Source organism: Hydra vulgaris, chromosome 03 (assembly GCF_038396675.1).
Source record: "Hydra vulgaris chromosome 03, alternate assembly HydraT2T_AEP".
In the NCBI taxonomy this organism is placed as follows: Eukaryota; Metazoa; Cnidaria; class Hydrozoa; order Anthoathecata; family Hydridae; genus Hydra; species Hydra vulgaris.
Genome location: NC_088922.1, coordinates 66,142,354 through 66,164,500, shown reverse-complemented (window position 1 = coordinate 66,164,500; position 22,147 = coordinate 66,142,354). Strand labels below are relative to the sequence as shown.

The following is a 22,147-nucleotide window of genomic DNA, read 5'->3' as shown; positions in this document are numbered from 1 at the left end:
TAATGTTTTGGTATCCAATTTAATAATATAAAGTAGTAACAATTGATTATATCAAAATATATTTAACAAATCAATAAATTGACAGGAATGCAGCATAGCTTTTTGTGAATAACCCAAAATTCAAAACTTAAACATAGAGTGACATTTTACAGTACTTATCAAAACAAAACTTGAGATTTTTTGTTTTTTTATTTTTATATTTTGTCATTAAAAAAAAGAAGCTTTTACAATTTTTTTACAATATAAAAGTATAACATAAAAGTTTCGACTGGAGTTGGCAGAAGACAAGGTCTTATCATCCAGCCCCGATTAAAATATAACCTACCTATAATCAAATAGTGGTTAGTAACAGCAAGAGAATAGACTGAGCCATGTGTGTGAGTAAGTTCTCCAAGACATGTAAACGGCTCTTCAGCACTCCATAAATGAACTTTATTGTGTGAGCCACTATAGACTGTCTTCTAACAGAGAAACAAAATTTTTAAAAATAATTTCCAACTCAGAACAAAATATTTGTATTTATGGTTTATCTTTTTAATTGTACTATGGTTAAACTAATAACAAAAGTTATATTAAAATTATAATAATAATTAACTATAATGTATATAAAAGTGTGCGCGCGCGTTTTTGTGTGCTTATGTATGTATCGAAATAACGAACTTTTTTCTACCGGACTCAAGTTTGCCGGACATGTCCGATAAAAATTAAAGAAGTGCGATAGAACGCCATTCCTGAACACGCTTAAAATATTTTGTTTTTACCACTTGACAACGCAATTTGTTTTGATAACTTTAGGCGTTTCAAAATGCACTGAAAAAAAAAAAAAAAAAAAATTTTTAAGATAAATCATCTATCAAAAAGACTTAAAGAAAATCTTAAATCTTAAAGAAAAAGAAATAATCTAAGCCCAAAAACTAAAATTTGAAAAGCAAAATATATATATTACGATATACTACGTTTTTAAAAAATTACGATATTATGCGAAATGCTTTGTTAACCAGTGTTGATAAACGGCGTAAATATTCTCGCCTTAACTTTTCTTTCACAGCAGACAGCAGCTGTCTACCAATTAATTTTTAGCGGCAAAATTTTCTTTCTTTTGCCTCAAAATTTCTTCTAGAGGCAGCCAATGGTGGCTGCCTCTAGAAGAAATTTTGGAGGCAAAACCATTTGGAGGCAGCCTCCAATAGCTTCTGCTTCCCAGATGGCTGCGGCTGCCAAATTAGAGGCGGAAATATTTGCCTTCCGCCGGCGGGTTTAAAGAAAAATAATTGCACGTTTGCTTTTAAGTTAACGAGCAATTAAAATATTAACTGAGAACAAATGTTAAATATTTGACATCAGTTTTATTTTATATGATTTATTAACTATTTAAAAAATCTTTAAAAAAAAAAATTATAATTTTGTCAATAAATATAAAAAAATCTGCTGTTTAATAAAATATAATTTTAATAAACAGCAGATATTTTTTCAATAACTTTTACAATATCCGATTATTAAAAATAAGTATTTATCGTTATGGCGAATGATAAAATAGATAAGAATTTTAGCATGTCGACTTGATCTAAAAAACCAAATTCAGTCAATTTAATTAGTTTTTATAATTTTTATTATCTTAATAAATCTTTAAAAAGATTTATTCGCCAATGGCATAGAAGTAAATTTCCAACTTTCAACTTTTGTTTTGAATAATAAAACTACTTATTTATTTGAATTAATTTATAAGTTTAAAAAAAATTAGAATTTTTTTAAATACTCAAATTTTTTGCAAATAATCATATATAATAAAACTTGAGGTCAAATATTTAACATTTGCCGGCAGGAGGCAAATATTTCCGCCTCCAATTTGGTGGCCGTAGCCAATTGGGAGGCAGAAGCCATTGGAGGCAGCCTCTAAATGATTCTGCCTCCACAATTTTTTCTGGAGGCGGCAACCAATGGCTTCCGCCTCCTAATGGCGTCGGCCTCCAAAACATAACTCTAGCTGCGGCCGCCAATATAAGGGCAGAAGCTACTGAAGGCGGAAGAAAGAACATTTTGCCGCTAAAAATTGAATGGGAGGCCGCCGCTGACAGCTTCCGCCTCCGTAAAAAGTTGCCCTTTCGGCAAAAAGTTACTTTGCCACCGGGCGGCATTATCAACTCTGTTGTAAACTATTAAATACATAAATTATTACGTAAATATATTAAATACATAAATAATGTAATTAAATACATAACTAAATATGTAATAAAAATGTGGAATAAAAGTACAAAATTATTAAATACATTAATTACTATGTAAGTATATTAAATAGATACTTATCACCAGAGTTGTTAACAAGGCCAAAAGTAGCAAGGCCAAGGCCAAAAGTTACATGGTCAAAAACAAAGCCAAATTTTAAAAAACCAAGGCCAAGAATTAGAGTTTCAAGGCCAAGGCCTAAGCAAAACTTTTCAAGACCAAAGACTAAAATTTTTGCTTTAAGGTAATAAAGTAATTACGTAAAATAAAGAATGATTAATTACGTAATTAATTATGTAAAATATAGAATGAAAACATTTAATATAATAACTTACTTTCTGACCAACAATATGGTTTTCGATCTTTTCGTTCTATAGCTGATTTGCTAACAGTAATAACCGATAGGTTTTATCGTGCATTAGATAAAGGTGGAGAGGTTAAGGTCATCGCTTTTGACATTTCAAAAGCCTTTGATAAAGTTTGGCATGCTGGTCTTCTCCATAAGCTTTTTTCTTATGGTGTATCTGGCAACATCTTTAAGATTATTATATCCTTCCTTTCCAATCGTAGTATAAAAGTTGTCCTCGATGGACAGCACTCTTCTTCTTATTCTGTAACTTCAGGGGTTCCTCAAGGTTCTATCCTTGGCCCTATACTCTTTTTAATTTACATTAACGATCTACCAGATATTCTCACATCGAAGGTGGCATTGTTTGCTGATGATACTACCATTTATTCTTGTCGTGATAAGAAACCAACACCCTCTGATTGCTTGGAGGGGGCATTTGAGCTTGAAAAGGTACTGACTTCTGCTACAGCATGGGGCTCACAGTGGCTGGTGAATGTCAATACAGATAAAACATTTTTTCAGCCAATCGTTATCACAGTAAGTTAGATCTTCCTATATTTATGAACGGTGATGTACTCGATGAGTCATCTACTCTTCATCTTCCGATCTTTCTTGGAAAACATATATTAAATCCGTTGCAAAATTAGCATCTGCTAAGGTTGCATCTCTTTATAGAGCTCGACGCTTTCTTATTTCGGATTCTATTCTCTATCTCTATAAATCTCAAATCCAGCCTTGTATGGAATACTGTTGCTATATCTGGGGCGGATCTTCTAATGATGCCCTTTCTCTTTTAGACAAGGTGCAAAAACGCATTGTAAACATAGTTGGACCTGCTCTTGCAGCCAACCTCCAACCATTATCACATCGTCGTAATGTTGCTTCTCTTTCTATTTTCTACAAATACTATAATTGGCACTGCTCTAAAGGGCTAGCGTCTCTAGTGCCATCTACTAAAATTCATTTTCGTGTTACTCGTCATTCAATTAAGTCTTATCCTTTTTCTGTGACTGTTCCTAAGTGCTCCAAAAACGCTTATTCGTCTAGTTATTTTTCTCGAACAACAGCTCTTTGTAATTCGCTTCCTTCATCATGCTTTCCTGATTCATATAATTTGCAATCCTTTAAGTCGTCCGTCAATCGTTATCTTGCTCTACAATCTTCATCTTTCTCTTCCAGTAACTTCTAATTTTAATTAGTGGTTGCTTGCAGCCTTGTTGGAAGCGAAGATGTTTAAAAAAAAAAAAAATTCTTTAATTTTATGTATTTTTTAATGAAGGCCAAGGCCAAAACAATCAAGGTCAAGGCCAAGACCAAGGCCAAGGCCAAAAGTTTCGAGGCCAAGGTCTTATTTTTTGGCCTTAAGGCAAGACCAAGGCCAAGGACTAACAACTCTGCTTATTACTTTATTAAATAAAGTAACAGATTAATAATTTTAACAATAAACACATTTTATTTAAATTATCAAAGTATATTAAATAAAGTAACAGATTAATAATTTTAACAATAAACACATTTTATTTAAATTATCAAAGTATATTAAATAAAGTAACAGATTAATAATTTTAACAATAAACACATTTTATTTAAATTATCAAAGTATATTAAATAAAGTAACAGATTAATAATTTTAACAATAAACACATTTTATTTAAATTATCAAAGTATATTAAATAAAGTAACAGATTAATAATTTTAACAATAAACACATTTTATTTAAATTATCAAAGTATATTAAATAAAGTAACAGATTAATAATTTTAACAATAAACACATTTTATTTAAATTATCAAAGTATATTAAATAAAGTAACAGATTAATAATTTTAACAATAAACACATTTTATTTAAATTATCAAAGTATATTAAATAAAGTAACAGATTAATAATTTTAACAATAAACACATTTTATTTAAATTATCAAAGTATATTAAATAAAGTAACAGATTAATAATTTTAACAATAAACACATTTTATTTAAATTATCAAAGTATATTAAATAAAGTAACAGATTAATAATTTTAACAATAAACACATTTTATTTAAATTATCAAAGTATATTAAATAAAGTAACAGATTAATAATTTTAACAATAAACACATTTTATTTAAATTATCAAAGTATATTAAATAAAGTAACAGATTAATAATTTTAACAATAAACACATTTTATTTAAATTATCAAAGTATATTAAATAAAGTAACAGATTAATAATTTTAACAATAAACACATTTTATTTAAATTATCAAAGTATATTAAATAAAGTAACAGATTAATAATTTTAACAATAAACACATTTTATTTAAATTATCAAAGTATATTAAATAAAGTAACAGATTAATAATTTTAACAATAAACACATTTTATTTAAATTATCAAAGTATATTAAATAAAGTAACAGATTAATAATTTTAACAATAAACACATTTTATTTAAATTATCAAAGTATATTAAATAAAGTAACAGATTAATAATTTTAACAATAAACACATTTTATTTAAATTATCAAAGTATATTAAATAAAGTAACAGATTAATAATTTTAACAATAAACACATTTTATTTAAATTATCAAAGTATATTAAATAAAGTAACAGATTAATAATTTTAACAATAAACACATTTTATTTAAATTATCAAAGTATATTAAATAAAGTAACAGATTAATAATTTTAACAATAAACACATTTTATTTAAATTATCAAAGTATATTAAATAAAGTAACAGATTAATAATTTTAACAATAAACACATTTTATTTAAATTATCAAAGTATATTAAATAAAGTAACAGATTAATAATTTTAACAATAAACACATTTTATTTAAATTATCAAAGTATATTAAATAAAGTAACAGATTAATAATTTTAACAATAAACACATTTTATTTAAATTATCAAAGTATATTAAATGTAATTACGTTTATATAAATATATATATTTTTATAAATCTTTTCAAACTTTTTCATGGATTAACTTTATAAACACTTTTAGTAGGGAAATTTTTAAGCGCAAAAACAACCGTTACATAACAACTCAAATTTAATAGAGTAATAAAAAGTACTGCTTTTTTTATGCATTTAAATAACTTTTATGTTAAAATTAAAAAAATAAAAAATTAAAATGAGGTTTTAAAAGCTTAAATATATGTTTGAAATTTATAAAAACCATCAGTCAAAAAAAATTAATAAATACTAAACTATAAATTTAAAATGTATGTTTAACCTCAATTTTGTTTTGTATAAAAAATAAAAAATTCAAAAAATAAAGTTTATACAATACTGAATTTATTAATAATTTTGGAACAATAAAATGATTAGAAAATAAATGCACATAAAATATATGGCGGACAAAATGACCGATAGATGCTGTTTTTACAGGACATGTGCCAGACAATGTCCGATGTCTGGCGCTTACTTCGAGCCCTGTATATATATATATATATATATATATATATATATATATATATATATATATATATATATATATATATATATATATATATATATATATACAAACCTCAGAATTTGGGTCAGTATTCAGCAATGCCGACCTAAAAGTGTTTGACATTTCTATCTTTTATGGTCAGACCTTTGTATGAAATTTATATATATATATATATATATATATATATATATATATATATATATATATATATATATGATCTTATATAATAATCATTATTTATCTAAAAATAAATATATATTGTTTAAAATACTTTTTATTTTTAAAAATATTTTTTAAATAAAAAAATTACTCGTTTTGAAGAAACAGCGAATGCTCGAACCCAATGGTAAATATCTGATATGCTATGCAACAGTTCAAGAGTAACAGTCCGCCAAACCTAATTATTAAAAAAAAAACTTACATCACAGACAAGTTTTTAACTATCTATAAAACTGTTAATAAATTTTCTGTTAAAAAAAATGCATTAAGTTTTTAGATCAAGAAATGATGCAATAAAAAAAAAGTTACCATTTTTAAAATTACTATATATTTATGTTTTTAGCATTAAGTATTAAAATTATTAGGAAAAAAAAAAATTTCAAATTTAAATTTCTTTACCATTGTTCTGTCCTATAGATACATATTTTAAAAAAATAATAAAAAAAAAGATCACACTCCATAACCAAATATATTTCTTAAAACTAAAAAACAACAACCTTTATTGATGAATAGGAACCACTAAATATGTATTTTCCTGTTGACAACAATGCACCAATCACATCTAAGTGTGCATCCTAAACAAGATTTACTAAATGATAACTTTCTTTCTTATATAGGTAACACATTAATATTCATTCACTGATAAGCAAAAAAAAGTGAACAGTAACAAATTTCTTAAAAAAATATATATACCTAGTATTATTAAGAATAATACTGAATATTATATTATTAAAGGAAAATTTTATAAACAACTTATATAAATTTTGAAAAATATATAGGGGAAGTTTATGTACCTAAGGCTGGATTTTTTCAATACCCTAATTCAAGGCCTGGGACTTATCTTAATGGTGAATCTGACCACATCTCTATACTAATTAATTTGTACTATTATAGGTTTAATGACTTAAAATATAATGATCCACCATGAAAAAGGGTTTAAAAATGAGTGACCTTGGTACGATAAACATTTTTTTAATTGTAACTAGGGCCACTCTCTGAAAGGTTAAACTCTGTAATAAACAGACAACAAAGATATACCCACATAAATTTTGTTACACAAATTTTGTTAGACATAAATATTATTAAAAAGTTGTTTAATTATGATGGTTCAATTCAAATCAAAGGTTTTGAAATAAGCTTTCCCTTTTTTTTTGCATTTCTAATTCTTGGGAAATGAATAAAATAAAAGGGAAATGGCGTTTCTTTCTGGAGTGTCAGTGAGAATTCAGCATCTACCTGATTTTCTACCCCCTCTTTTAGATTTACAAGACTTTGCTTTTGGAAAAGTACAGACCTGTTCTGGAGTTATACATAAAACAGATTTTGATGTAGAAAAGTCTACTTTTATAGCTGACAAATCATTTTTTATAAAAATATAAGGGATATAACTGTTTCATGAGTTTACTGATAAATCTTTATTTAACTCTTTTTTTTGTCAGAAATATAATTATTTGGGCAATTTAATGCTGGATCTTGTCTGTCTGTTACACCTGAACTCAAATATTCATCAATCAGTGAATATGTTTTGATTAAGTGGGCATAAACCAGACACATAAAAACCTGCTATAATGTTTAAAGAAGTAAAAGCCAAAGGATATGATTTGCCAATGTTCTCTGCAATGCCATATATGGTGATTGACCTTTCTGGATTCCACAAAATCCAATTACTACAAGCTGTGCTGAAGTATTTCTTTAAAGGTCCAATACAAGCCATAAACTTTAGCCATTAGACCTCTGTCTAATGGCTAAAGCTTATGGCTTGTATGTGGAGGAAAAGTAGGCATTATTATACCATTTTATTCATCCAAAGCATTCACTTCAATACTGACGTGACTTTTATGTTTATCCAATAGTAATAATACCAGCTGATCTACAGAACATTTGATGTGGTAAATAAAATGTTTAGAAAACTCTAAAAAATTTTCTGCATTAGACCATCCACTTATGCGCTGTTCCCATAGTTCCTGGAGGTGCTCCTTTCAGCATATGATTTTTAAAGTTAACTCTTGAAAAAACCATCATAGGGGGTTTGCAATTTCCAAGCGCATTCACACAGCTAATAATAGTTATGTTTGTTCTCAACAACAAAGAGAACTCAACAACACTCAATGAGAGTCATTTATCATTAAAGTAATACCAACAATATTGCAAATAATAATTGTTTACTGTCAATAATTGAGTTATGTTAAAATTTACAACCCACTGTAAACCTTAAACTGTTACAGAAAAGAGGACAGATTCAAGTGACAAATTTTGTCAAGACAGAAGATATAGACAGATATCATCAGCAAATAGAGCATATGGAGAAATTTTGGAGAAGACCAGGAAGCCAAATTTTATCAAAAGCCTTTGATTTGATTCCTCAAAAGCAATAGCGCTTGCCTCACTGCAACCATCTTATGCCTGATAGGACCTTTCTATTATTACACTTTACAAGTCAACTGTAGAACAAGATTGATTAAAATTTGTATTGATTGTCAGTTTGTATTGATTGTATGTTATTAAACTCAAGATGATCAGAAATGTGTTAAATTAAGACTCAAAGAACTTACGAATAATAGAAAGAAGAGTGACTGGAAAATAGTTAAATCGATCAGAGTGTTCTCCAGAATTTTTAAATATTAAAATCACAGATCCTGTTTTCCAGCACATAGGAAAACAAGGTTAAGTTAAGCACTTACTGATTATTTTAGGGAATATTGAAGATATTTCTAGAAAACACTTTTGTAAGACATAAATGTTATCTGGATCATAAGCAGTAAATGAGTTTTTTTTTTTAATAATGTTAATTCACTTCCCAAAGGCCAAGAAGGCCAATACAGTTGAGGCTACTTTAATTGTGGTTACAACCCTCTCTCCACTCTATAACTCTGAAACAGAAACCTTGATAAACAAAAGTTTAAAAGAAATATAAATTCTGCAAAAAAAGCATGAGTAATGTCTAACAATGGATAAACCTGCTTTTCTAGTATGACAGGAAGAGTGCAACCATTAGATTCAAGAGTCAAACTAGAGGAAAAGTTCTTTCAAATAGTTCTACATTATTCTTGAGAAAGGTAAAAAGATTTACCTTTCATTTACTCAGGGATTTTTTAAATTTTATATCGGTATATGAACGCTTCCTAACTAATCCTTATTAACTTTTACAAGTTTATTAATTCAAATTTGTTTGGCCAATAATTACATAATTTTAAACCAGTAAAAGCAAAAAAGGCATTGAATAAGGCTGCGTATGGCAGCTGCTCATGTGCTTAAAATTCTGATTTTGCGGGCGCAGAATCAGAATCCTAGGCACAGTGTTCAAATTTTTTTTTTACTTTATTAAAATAGGATGATATATATATATTTTTTAATTTTTTAAAGATTTGTTTTAAAATATTTAACAAAAGAGTACTCAGTATGGTTAAATTGGCTAAATACCATTAAAATAACTATATAAACTTTTTGCATTCAAGTTCACTACATAAATTTTTCTTTTAGGATTATTCAAAAAAAGTAAGTAAAAATTATTTTAAAATTTTAAAATATGATTGAGAAATCATTAAAGGTGCAATATTAAAGAGGGTCATACAACCATTTACTAATCCATTTTCAATGAAAGGAACTCCTGACATCTATTATACAGAGTAAATCAACTTTGTGCTCTGGTTATTTTTTATGGTATTGATAAAAGATGGGTAGTTAAAAAGCATTTTCTCAGGGTTGAAAATCTCTTTGAAAAAACTAAAAAATATGAAAATTATTGCATTTCACGTTTTTTAGTTTTTTAAACATATAATCCTATGCAAAGTAATTTAATGGGTTCAAATCTGGACTGCTGGCAGGCCATTCTAATACTCGAATAAAACAAGGAAAATTTTTTTTACACATACTTGAATGGTTTTTGCTTTATGCAAAATTTTTGTTTTATGGGGGATGAATCTTGCTGAAAGGTATTTGGATGATCACCAAATATTTTATCTGCATTAGGTTTCACACTTCAAAGTCACTTAAATAGAGCTACTGCGTGATTTTAACTTCTTTATCAATAAATTTTAGTGGAAGTTTCCTTCCTTGGAGAATGCACAAAAAGCATAACTCCTGATGCATTTTGATATCAAGGTATATTACAATATGCAGGATTTCTTACAAATTTACTCCATAAACTCCTTTTTTTTTGTTTGTTAAAAGGGTACTCAAAAACAAATAATTTTTCATCAGAAAAAATTATTGGTGGGCCATGCCATTTCTTTATCATTTTGCATTTCTTAACACGCTCAAGCTTACTTCTGTATGTCAGACCAGCAGATAATTCGTCAGACCAGCAGAAAAACGTCAGACCAGCAGATAATTCGTCAGACCAGCAGAAAAATGTCAGACCAGCAATTATTTTTTATAAGCTTTCATACCTAAGTCTGTTTTAATCAAATTTCTGATGGTTTTAGGATCGGTTCCAAATTCTTTTGCAAATGATCTTCCTGATCAAACATGATTTTTTCTAATTCCTTCATCATTAACCTTAATGAATTTATGAATAGTACACACTTCTCCTTTTCTTGCGGCCACATCTATGATGTTCAATATAAAGAATAATTTCAGTTGTTGTAAATTTTCTTTTATAGAAACAAACAATCTTGTTTCTCATACTTTCTAACTCAAATTTTTTCACCATTTTGAATGTTCTGAAAAAAAAATTATATGTAATTTGTAAAATTATATTCATTGAAATAGCGGTTTATAAAGTTTCTAAAGTCATTTGTAAGTCCCTACCATGTAAAAAACTGTGGAAGTCAAGGATATGACAAATGAGCCAGCATGTCTGATGTGTACAAAGGAGTATAAACAATTACTTCAGAAAAATTCTAAAATTCTTTACATGCCATGTAGTGCTTAGAACTTTAATCTTGCTGGTGTTCATTCCAATGAATCTAGTGTTAAAGTGTAGAACTGTTTTAGTCAAGTTCAGTTACTCCACAAACTTTTTAGACAATGAACAGTTTTTCATTCATATGGCTTTTAGAATCTAATAGAAGATTGAGTGAAAAAGAAGAAGTTGAATCTATGTGAACATTGAGGATGAAGGAAAACTTATTGGAGAGGTTTGCCATCTGGTTACTCTGAAGCGTGTCAATTTTTTCTGTCCAATAGAACTTCTCACTTCAATGAAGCAATTGAATGGGATCTACCAAAAAGATCTACAGTCTTTCATCGAATCAATATGCATTTTGTTGCATATTTTAAACACGATTTCTATTACTGTCGCTAAAGGAGAGCAGCCGTGACTACTCAATGACTTAAGATCAGCTAGCCAGTCTCCTAGTTATATCTTTAAACAAAAACTTTATGCTACAACAAAATTGCTGCAAATTTTTTTTGAGCAAAGAAATGAAATCAAAAATAAATTATACTTTTTATATAATTGAAACTTTATTTAGTCTACTTTAGGTTTTCAAAGACTATTTCATCCCTAAAATTGACTCAAAAAAGTTGCAAAATAAAAAAAAGAGTCCCATCATTTTTTGACCCTGTAGTCTCGAAGTCCCTAAAAATCTGAAGGATTTTGTATCCCTGATTTCTAGCGCAGCCCCAGCCTGTTAAATATGATCTTTAAAACCTTTTTTGTTATACAAAATTTAAAAATTTAGGTTTACTTGAATTCAAGAACTGTAAACTAAAGTTTTACCCCTTTTGAAGAAAGCAACTTTAGGGTATTTGCATCCCAAACTTTGATTGATTTATCGCTGCCAGCACTATATAAATATTGACCAGATGTACATATAGCATGAATCTAAATAAAAAGGATTTAAAAAAATTCAATTCCATTTTTAACATAAAATAAATACTTGATGCTTAGAAAAAGAAGCTTAGAAAAAATGCTTAAAAAAAGAATGCTTAGCAAAATCTACAAAATAATGAAGGGACTAAATATTAGGAAGAGGGGTTAAAAAAATAGAGGGGCTAAATAGTAGAAAGAGGAAAAAATTTTTCACTATTTAGTATAAAGTATCAACAATGACTTTAATACTTTTTTTTTTTAACGATCATAATTGAGCTACTTTATTTAAATTTTAAAATGTTTGCTAAAAGTTTTTTTAAAATATTTGATATTCTAACTTTTTTAAATTTAAATGCACAGAACTCAAACAATACAACTAAAATAAAAAATACAACTTTAAAATCCCATTATAAAATGTTATATTAATTAATACAAATGACTACAAACTTGTTTTCATAGTTCTCAGTATGACAGTAAGCCAGAGGTGGAAAAAGCAACAAAATTTTGAACTTAAGTGAAAGTACTGATACTATTGAAATTTTATTCCAGTTTTTTTTCTTTTGGTTATTCACCTTCCCAAGGCCAAGAAGGCCACTATAGTTAAGGAGGCTACCTAATTTATGGTTACAAACCTCTCTCAACTCTATAAATCTGAAACACGGTCCATAAGAAAAAGACATGCACCAAGAAACAAGTTGACTACAAGTAAACGTTACCGGTCAGAAAGTTTACTTAGGAAAAAGTAAAGAGTAGCTCATTAAAAATGTATTCAGAGTGAAAGTTACTTTTTTACCAGCTTTTTTAATTTTCTGTTAAAATTCTTTTAAAACTTTCTTTAACACAATAATAAAAACATTATAATAAGAAAGTGTAAAACACAAATTATCAGTAGTGCTTGTGTTTGATGTCTTAAAAAATACTAATAGGTAACAAACATTTCACTCAGTATTGTATATGATTTAAAATGCAGCGAAGTTACTTTACTATCATATAAAATAATAAAGTAAAAGTACACATTTAAAAAAATAAAAAAAAAGTATAAATCATTCAATGTCATGATTCATATCCAAAAACGGTTGAGCTTGCTAAAGAGATATCTTGGATAGCACGCTCAACTGCCTGAGAGTGACAGGGTATACCAAAAATGAAATCAAATTTACAGTGTTGAAGTTTTTCATTCTCAATAGTTGCTAGCAATGGTGGTGGTGTGAGGTTAGCTGTAGTCCAGTCAATCATATTAACATAAGTCAAAGCATTGACGTTTAGCTTGATACTTGACTTATCAAAAACACGCACAGAAGAACTACACAAATTAATTATTTTTTCACAACAGAAATGTCGCACAAAATCATCGTCACAAAACTGGAAAGAAGAATGTTTTCAGAGTGGGCAAAGTAGTTGTTGTTCTGCAAAACAGGCTTTAATATTTTCCAATCTTCTGCTCCAAGCTCATCAAGTTCATCAAGTTCAATATCAAGTTCAATATCAAGTTCAATATGCTCCAAGCTCATCAAGTTCAATATCAAGAGTCATCCTTCTTGCGCTGATGGTGCAAAGAACTTTTTTTACTTGCTTCAGCAAGTAAAAAGAACCATGAAGGAGCGTAAAAATTTACTATAAAGCGTACAATTTTGTATAGTGATGGGTAACAGATTTCTTTTGACATATACAATCTCAAAACTCTGTTTGCTTTTGTCAGCCTCCTAGCATGGTTTAAATTTCCAGGCATTGCGTACTGTAAAGACCTAATTTCATCACTATTTGTATAACCTTGCTGCACTGCTAAGCATGCTCTAAGAAGATATTTTTGATCTGTACTTAAATTGTTCTTAACCTCATCATTAATCTCAACCACTTTTCCCAACATAGCTTTAAACTTTAAAATAAGTAAATCCTTGGGATCTAAGTCTAGCGCACTCATAATTACACCACTGGAACTACTAAGACCTCTTGTAAATCTTCCATCAATAGCAGAAATGTATTTCCGAAATGGTAGTTTATTAGCATGCAACAGGCAAACAAGCCATTGCAGTGGTCTTGCAACGCCTTTCTCTAATATTCGAATCACACCATTTCCTTTGCCTGTATTGGTTACTGCACTGTCACAAACAACTGCTTGTAGCGTACTTGCTGAATTTGTATTTGCAATTATTGATAATATCTCATTTGCAACCTCAGCTGTTTTACCTGCTTCTGGCATTACATGATCAATGAAGTTATTGTTTGGAAATGATACAATAACATAATGTTCTTCCTTTATGCTTCTACGTATAATATTCTTCCTTTATGCTTCTGCGTATATCAGACTTCTCAACAAAAGTCTTTCTTCCCATCAAATCCAATACAAACTAATTCTTGCATCTCGGCAACATGCTTAGAAACTTTTTTATGCCGCCAAAGACCTCTCTGACGTCTAAGTTTTGCAGGATCTATTACAGTTTTGCTGACAATAGCTTCATATCTTTTAGCACTGTATTCACTACAAGACAAGCATCTCTGTTACTAATCTTGCATCTGTCCAAAGTTTTGCACAACTCCGGATATTGTTTCATGTTTCTGGGTGCTGCAACACCATCATCAGATTCACCACTGGAAATTTCATGATCAAGAACTTCATCATCCATGTTTAGTTGAAGTTCTACGTCCTCACCACCATCATCATCGGCATCATCACTCATGTTGTTGTAGATATAATTTATTTTTGTCTCATATTTTATTTTCTGAATGTGCTCAAATTTTAAATGTTTGACTGCTCTCATTTCTTTCTTTGGCAGCATACCTGTAGCTTTTAAATCTATAGCACCTATATACATTTTCCTTTCAGGTTTTTAGTCCAACCAGAAAGACCATTCTGTTGGAGGTGTTTTATGCAACAGTGGACAAATACATTGCAAATTCTCTTGTATACCGCTGTCAACACATTTACAAGTACATATATCAAATACAGTTTGTAATGATTTCAAACAGTCTTGGTAGTTGATGGATGTCTTCTTAGAACTGGGATATTTAGCAAGACCCTAACTTTATCAATCAATTTCTTTATACGGTTGACTACACTCTTTGTGTCAATTACTGGGATACTTGCAGTGTTGTTGCTCTCTTCTGCATACAATCATATTTATTGTGCTTTAAGTAGTAGTCATACAGTCTGTAAACATCACTAGATGTAGGAAGTTGATTTTTTTTTATAACTGCAGGCTGGCTCAGAACTGAGTGTTTAGTCCAAAGTCTTGTGCTGACGGACGCCATTTATTAATACTCAATACAATGGAAACCAACTTGTCCAAACAATATCAGATGACAATTAGAAAAGATTGATTATAAACAACTGATTGAAATAATCCCTGTTGTAGCAAGAATCAATAATCACTTTTTATAAACAATCTAAAATATAAAACAGAACATGCTAAACACATATATTACCGTAATACAGGTTTTGATAAGGGTAAATTTACGATATGCTAGGATTACTTTGGGTTGAGTTAAGGTTGTGTATGATTAATTTATGGTTACATAGACTTATCTAATATCATTTCATGTACCAGCGGATGTAATATACAGGGTGACCGGAAAGTTCCGTCAGTACTTCACAATCAATTTATTTTTAATGTAATATACATAAACTACTGAAATTACAGTAATGGATCAAGTAACAAATGTAGTGTAAGTATACCAAGAATTATTCAAATCGGTCTCCTTTTCGGTCCACTGTCAATGATAATCGATGACGCAATGATTGTGTGGTAGCACTAATGGTTTCCATAGGAAAATTTTCCCATTCGCGGATCATCATTCGTTTCATAGAGGCCAAGTTGGGATGTTGTTTAGCATTGACCTTGGACTCCAAAATACCCCACACGCAAAAATCAAGTGGACTTAGGTCGGGAGAGGACGGATGCCACTCATCCTTAGCAATAAACTTAGGGCAATTCTGTTGGAGCCATTCTTGCGTTGTTTTAGCTGTATGAGCTGGTGCTGAATCCTGTTGAAAACACCAGTCTCCATTGCGATATAACAAATTGGCTTCTGGTTGCAAAATTGCCTTCAGGACACTCTCTTGATAAGATACTGCACTAATTTTAGTGCCACGTTCAATAAAGACCAATGGTGATTTTCCTTTGCTACACACTGCTGTCCATACCATCACCGAACTTCGATTCTGATACCGCTGAACTGTTCCTGAAGACTGAGGTATGTCCTTTAATGATGTTGAGCACACAACATTGTTTTTAGCATTAAAACTTTGTTACATCATGAATAACTTTTCATCAGAAAAGATAATGTTCTGTACCGCACAATGATCATACTAACGTAACAACATTTTGCATCTTTGCAACCTGGCCAGCTTTTGATTTGCAGTCAATCCATAAACTTTATGCTTACGATAAGGTTTCAAACCAAGGTCTAATTTCAATAATTCCCTCACCGACTCCCTTGGTACTCCTTCCTCTAGAGCCAATTTTAGCGTTGTCCTTTCAGGGTTCCTCCAAATTTTCTCGCGTATTTGTTTAATACGATCTGGGGTTCGAACTTTTCATAGAACTTACACGATCTTCAACACCATCAGTTCGAGGCAACCGTTGGATAGTTTGATAAACACATCTCTAAGTAATTCCATGCACCTTTACTAATTTGAATATTTCAGCACCCGTAAGTCCTTCCTCATAATGTCGTTGAATCAACAAACAATGAACATTCATAATAACTACAATAGAAAGAACAAACTCAGTTACTATTGAAAAATTCAGTTTCAATTGATAAGCATCATTGCACAGTTACAATTGTACTAAACTGATACAAAACTGATAAAAAATTTTAATGATAAACACTTGTAAATAATGAAATATGGGAGACCAGAAAGTATGCAAATTGATTACTGACAGAACTTTCCGGTCACCCTGTAAACTAAACATAGTGAACACTAATAAGAATATGCCTTTATAAAATTGATATGCATTTTCACATTACTTCCTCATTTTCAACTACAAGTTGCAAGTACTTACTAAGCTTAAAATTTAAAAAATCTTATGATCCCTAGATTTTGGACCAATAGAACAACTTTTTATGCTATAGCCAAAAAAAACAACAAAGTATGACCTGCCCTAATATATATATATATATATATATATATATATATATATATATATATATATATATATATATATATATATACAGTGTCTCAAAAAATTATCAGACCAAACACATTTTTAAAAATTTTTCTTAAAAAAAGTGCTGTATTTTCGTAAATTTAGACTTTTTTGGTAAACTCAAGATTAATAAAAATAAAAGAACATGTTTTTAAATAGATTTTCTTTATTTCAATGTAAAATATGAATCACAAAGTTTTCAGTCTTTAAATAAATGAACTTAGATCGTTTTTTTATTGTCAAAAAAATATTCGACCAAACGCATTATTTGTTCCATAATAAATTATTATATAACAAAACAATTATTTTAATACTTTGTTGGGCCTCCCTTTGCTTAGATTACAGCTTCTAGACGTCTAGGCATTGATTCAACTAAAGATTTTGTTTCTTCTGATTGAATCTTTTCCCAGGCTTCTTCAATTGCCACTTTGAGGTTTTCTTTTTTGGAAAATGACCGATCTCTAATTTTTCGGTCTACAATTTCCCACAAATGTTCAATGGGATTAAGGTCCGGTGATTGTGCAGGCCATTCCAAGACCTCAACATTATTTTCACCAAACCACTCCTTTGTTTTAGTGGCACAATGCTTGGGATCGTTAACTTGCTGAAATGTAAAATCAGATCCTAGCCGAAGTTTTCGAGCAGATGACTTCAAATTTTGCTTTAATATGTTTCTGTATTGCACCTGATCCATTATAGTATCAATAAATTGGAGTTTTCCAACACCCTTCCAAGCCATTGAACCCCATACCATCACATTACCGCCACCATACTTGACAGTTCCTCTCACGCAGCTTAATTTGTAGGCTTCTCCGGCTTTTCTCCAAACTTTTTGGGCTCCATCAGATGACTTTAAGTTGAATTTCGATTCGTCGCTCCACAGGATCTTTTTCCAGAAACTTAACGGCATGTTTTTGAACTTCTTAGCAAACTTTAATCTTCTTTTCATGTGTTTCTAACTCAAATATGGTTTATTACGCACAAGTCGTCCTTGAAATCCCTGGTCTTGGGTACGATTTCTGATTGTCTGATGGGATAATTTGATTCCATAATTCTCTTCAGCTTGCTCAGCCAGTTTTTGAGCAGAAATGAAGCGATTTTTCTTGACTTGTATAATTAAGTTTCTATCAAAACTCATATTAAAGCAAAATCTGAAGTCATCTGCTCGAAAACTTCGGCTAGGATCTGGTTTTACATTTCAGCAAGATAACGATCCCAAGCATTGTGCCACTAAAACAAAGGAGTGGTTTGCTGAAAATAATGTTGAGGTCTTGGAATGGCCTGCACAATCACCGGACCTTAATCCCATTGAACATTTGTGGGAAATTGTAGACCGAAAAATTGGAGATCGGTCATTTTCTTAATAAAGGTCAAAACCTTTTATTAAATTCCTTTTTTTCAGAAAATAATGCAAGTATTAGAGGTTTAAACAACCAAGAATAAGAGGTTTTGCAACCTTTGTCTGCACAAGAAACTTTTACATGAAACAATTGCATAGTTTAACCTTTGAAGATTCTTTTAAGGATTCTACTTTTTGAAACATAAAAGGAATTTATATTTTTCAAGAAAATTTTTACTTTTTTTTTTGTTTTGCATTAAGTTCTTCAAATTTAGTTTATTTTGATTGCATAAACCTGATCTAAAAAAGGGTGCCTAGCGGTTTGCTTTTTGAACTGCAAATTTACAATATCCAAGGACGTTTTATGGCTCAATATGCAAATAAATAAGTTATATATTCAGGGATAAAACAAACTCTTGGCAGTATTGATTATTGGTACAATAAGTATTTAGAAAATAAATCAGTGAAATCATCCATGAAAGAGGCCATGAACTGCATTAATCCTCGAATTTTCTGTATTGATCTAGATCCAGATACTTTGATTGAGCAACTAGTTCCTCCACCTAAACTTTATTTATTATTTGGCTTTATTTCACTCCTTTGAAATTTTTTGTTGGATATCTGACCAGGATTTGATGATTGGCTGAAGTCAAAAAACAACATTCAGAGAAGCTATCAAGGTAGAGGCTGGGATGGAAACAATTCAAACAAAATATTAGAAAACTTCGATTCCCTTAAAACGAAAAATTTTAGAATCTTTTACATGTTTGATTCCAATTGCTCAGTGTTTAAAAGATTTTCGTAATGTAAAATATTGTTGTTTTTCTAGCTAGCAAGTTACAACCTGGCTTCAAAGAAGCAATAACAAATTTTACAGCTTTTTTTTTTCTGCATAAGAGGTTGCATTAAATTTAAATAAAAAAATTAATACAACATCGAAAGTTCACATTTTACTGTGTCTCATACAGTCATATGCGGAACACCATAACCAAGGATTAAGAAACTTTGCTGAACAATGTGGAGAAACTATTCATGCAAAGTTTAAACCAACATAGTAGGTTTAAGAGACAAAAAGAGCATCCAAATCATGGCGACAGATTACTATAAGCAGTGGTAAATTTTGGAGCAAAAAAAGTATTTAAATTTGTTTATATTTATTTATATATTTGAACTTTTAAAAAATAAATACTATTTTAGAGGAGCGCTTTTTATTTCAATTTTAAAAAGAAAATGGTATTAAGATAGATGTTTTTAATTCTGTAACTTTTTAATTTATTAGTAATTTAGATATCTAAACAATCATATAGAAATATAGAAGGCTATACTTGAATACATATAGATATAAATACTTAAATAAGTTACTTTTAGGTATAACAATCGAATAACACAAAATAAAATAATTCTAAAAATGACATTATGGTAATATAAGTATAAGTAGATTCAGCTGTTAAATTGAAGCTTATAAACATCATCTTAAAAATAAAGAAATTTGCCTGTAAACAAAGTCTATACAAATAATTTCTCCAAAAAGTTCTTAGTAATGCATAAAGTTTAGTTGATTTATTATTTAATTATTATCATAATGCAGGATAAAAATATTAAAATGCCATCGGCTGGAAAATTGATAAATTAATAAAAAAAGGCTGATGCCAATACCAATTCCAAATGTGCAAAAAGTGGCTAATTTAGCTGATGCCGATTAATTGTAAAATCACTAATATAAACACTAGGGTGCTGACTTTTTGGTAAACTTTTTGTATCTCCAGTTTCCTGTATAAAAAACCTATGAACTTTAGTTTGAAAGTAATTGAAAACTCATTGGTTTTATTTAATTTTTAAAAAAGGTCACCCACCATGACCCTTGATTACACACTGGCTCCCATATATCAGTGATTTTTTTTTCTTCCAAAGTATATCAACCTGGGTCTCAAAAGAACCAGATTTTATGGTGATTTCAAAGTCCATAATCTTTTTTATAGAAACTTTAAAAAAAAAATTGCAAACAAAATGTTTGCAATTTTTTTTTTTTAAAGTTTCATTTAGAAAAGATTATGGATTTTGAAATCACCATAAAATCTTAGAAAAGATAATGGATTTTTTACTAAAAATTAAAAAACGACCTTTTTAATTTTTAGTAAAAAAATTGATGTTTTTTTTATATAAAATTTAAGCAATTCGTCTTTAATTAAAACCATTATTTCTGAAATCTCTATGAAACTTTGATTCTTTTGAGACCCAGGTTGATATACTTTGAAAGAAAAAAAAATCACTGATATATGGGAGCCAGTGTGTAATCAAGGGTCATGGTGGTTGACCTTTTTCAAAAATTAAATAAAAACAAGGACTTTTCAGTTACTTTCAACCCAAAGTTCATCTGTTTTTTATACAGGAAACTGGAGATACCAAAAAGTCAACATCCTAATATACACACACATATATATGTATATATATATGTATATATATATATATATATATATATATATATATATATATATATATATATATATATATATATATATATATATATATATGTATATATATATATATATATATGTATATATATATATGTATATATATATGTATATATATATATATATATGTATATATATATATGTATATATATATGTATATATATATATATATATGTATATATATATGTATATATATATATGTATATATATATATATATGTATATATATACATATATATATATATATATGTGTGTATATATATATTTTTTTAGATTATTCACCTCCCCAAGGCCCGAGGGGGGCCACTACAGTCGAAGAGGCTACTATTTTTTTGTGTTTTTTTCGTGGTGCAACCCTCTCTCAACTCTTAAACTCCGAAACACGAAAGGCCGCTGCGCGGAGAAACTAAGTTGAGCGCGGTACATCCAGGGACGTGGTGGGAGTCAAACTCCGAACCTATATATATATATGTATATATATACATATATATATATATATACATATATATATATATATATACATATATGCAACCTATATATATATATATATATAACCTATATATATATAACCTATATATATATGTACATATATATATAGGTTATATATGTATATATATATATATATATTTATATATATACATATATATATGTATATATATATATATATATATATATATATATAAATATATATGTAAGTTAAGTTAGTGTATTCTACATATAGAGTGCTCAATGTTCTTAAGGAACAGAGTAATAATATATATATATATATATAAACATATATATATATACACACACACACACACACACACACACACACACACACACACACACACACACACACACACACATATATATACACACACACACATATATATATATATACGCAAAACACATGATGTTTATAGATAACAAATACATAATGTATATTTTATATCTATACATATCATGAATGCACATTATTAAAATATTAGGTACATAAAAAAAAATGTTGATGCATCTACATATACACTTATATATCTGTGGCTTGTTAAAAGAAGTAGAAGAGATACTTTTAGTAGAAGAGATTTTTACTATCTTATATTAAGCCACAGATATAAGTGCGTGTGTACACATATATACATGTACATGATATATAAACATACATGATATACAAACATACAAGTATATATTTTTATACATATATAGGAATATATGTATATTC

At 28.9% G+C, this 22,147-nt stretch overlaps 1 protein-coding gene across 1 annotated transcript in view; it reads right to left on the bottom strand.

Moving 5' to 3' along the window:
- LOC100205428 (E3 ubiquitin-protein ligase TRAF7) overlaps window positions 1–22,147 on the bottom strand; it is a 56,462-nt gene that overhangs the window by 2,108 nt on the left and 32,207 nt on the right. Inside the window, exons 6-9 of the mRNA XM_065794013.1 lie at window positions 11,898–12,002; window positions 6,733–6,810; window positions 6,327–6,413; window positions 326–461 (exon numbers count right to left, since the gene is read on the bottom strand). Of these exons, the coding sequence (XP_065650085.1) occupies window positions 326–461; window positions 6,327–6,413; window positions 6,733–6,810; window positions 11,898–12,002 (406 nt within the window). The remainder of the gene's footprint in view (window positions 1–325; window positions 462–6,326; window positions 6,414–6,732; window positions 6,811–11,897; window positions 12,003–22,147) is intronic.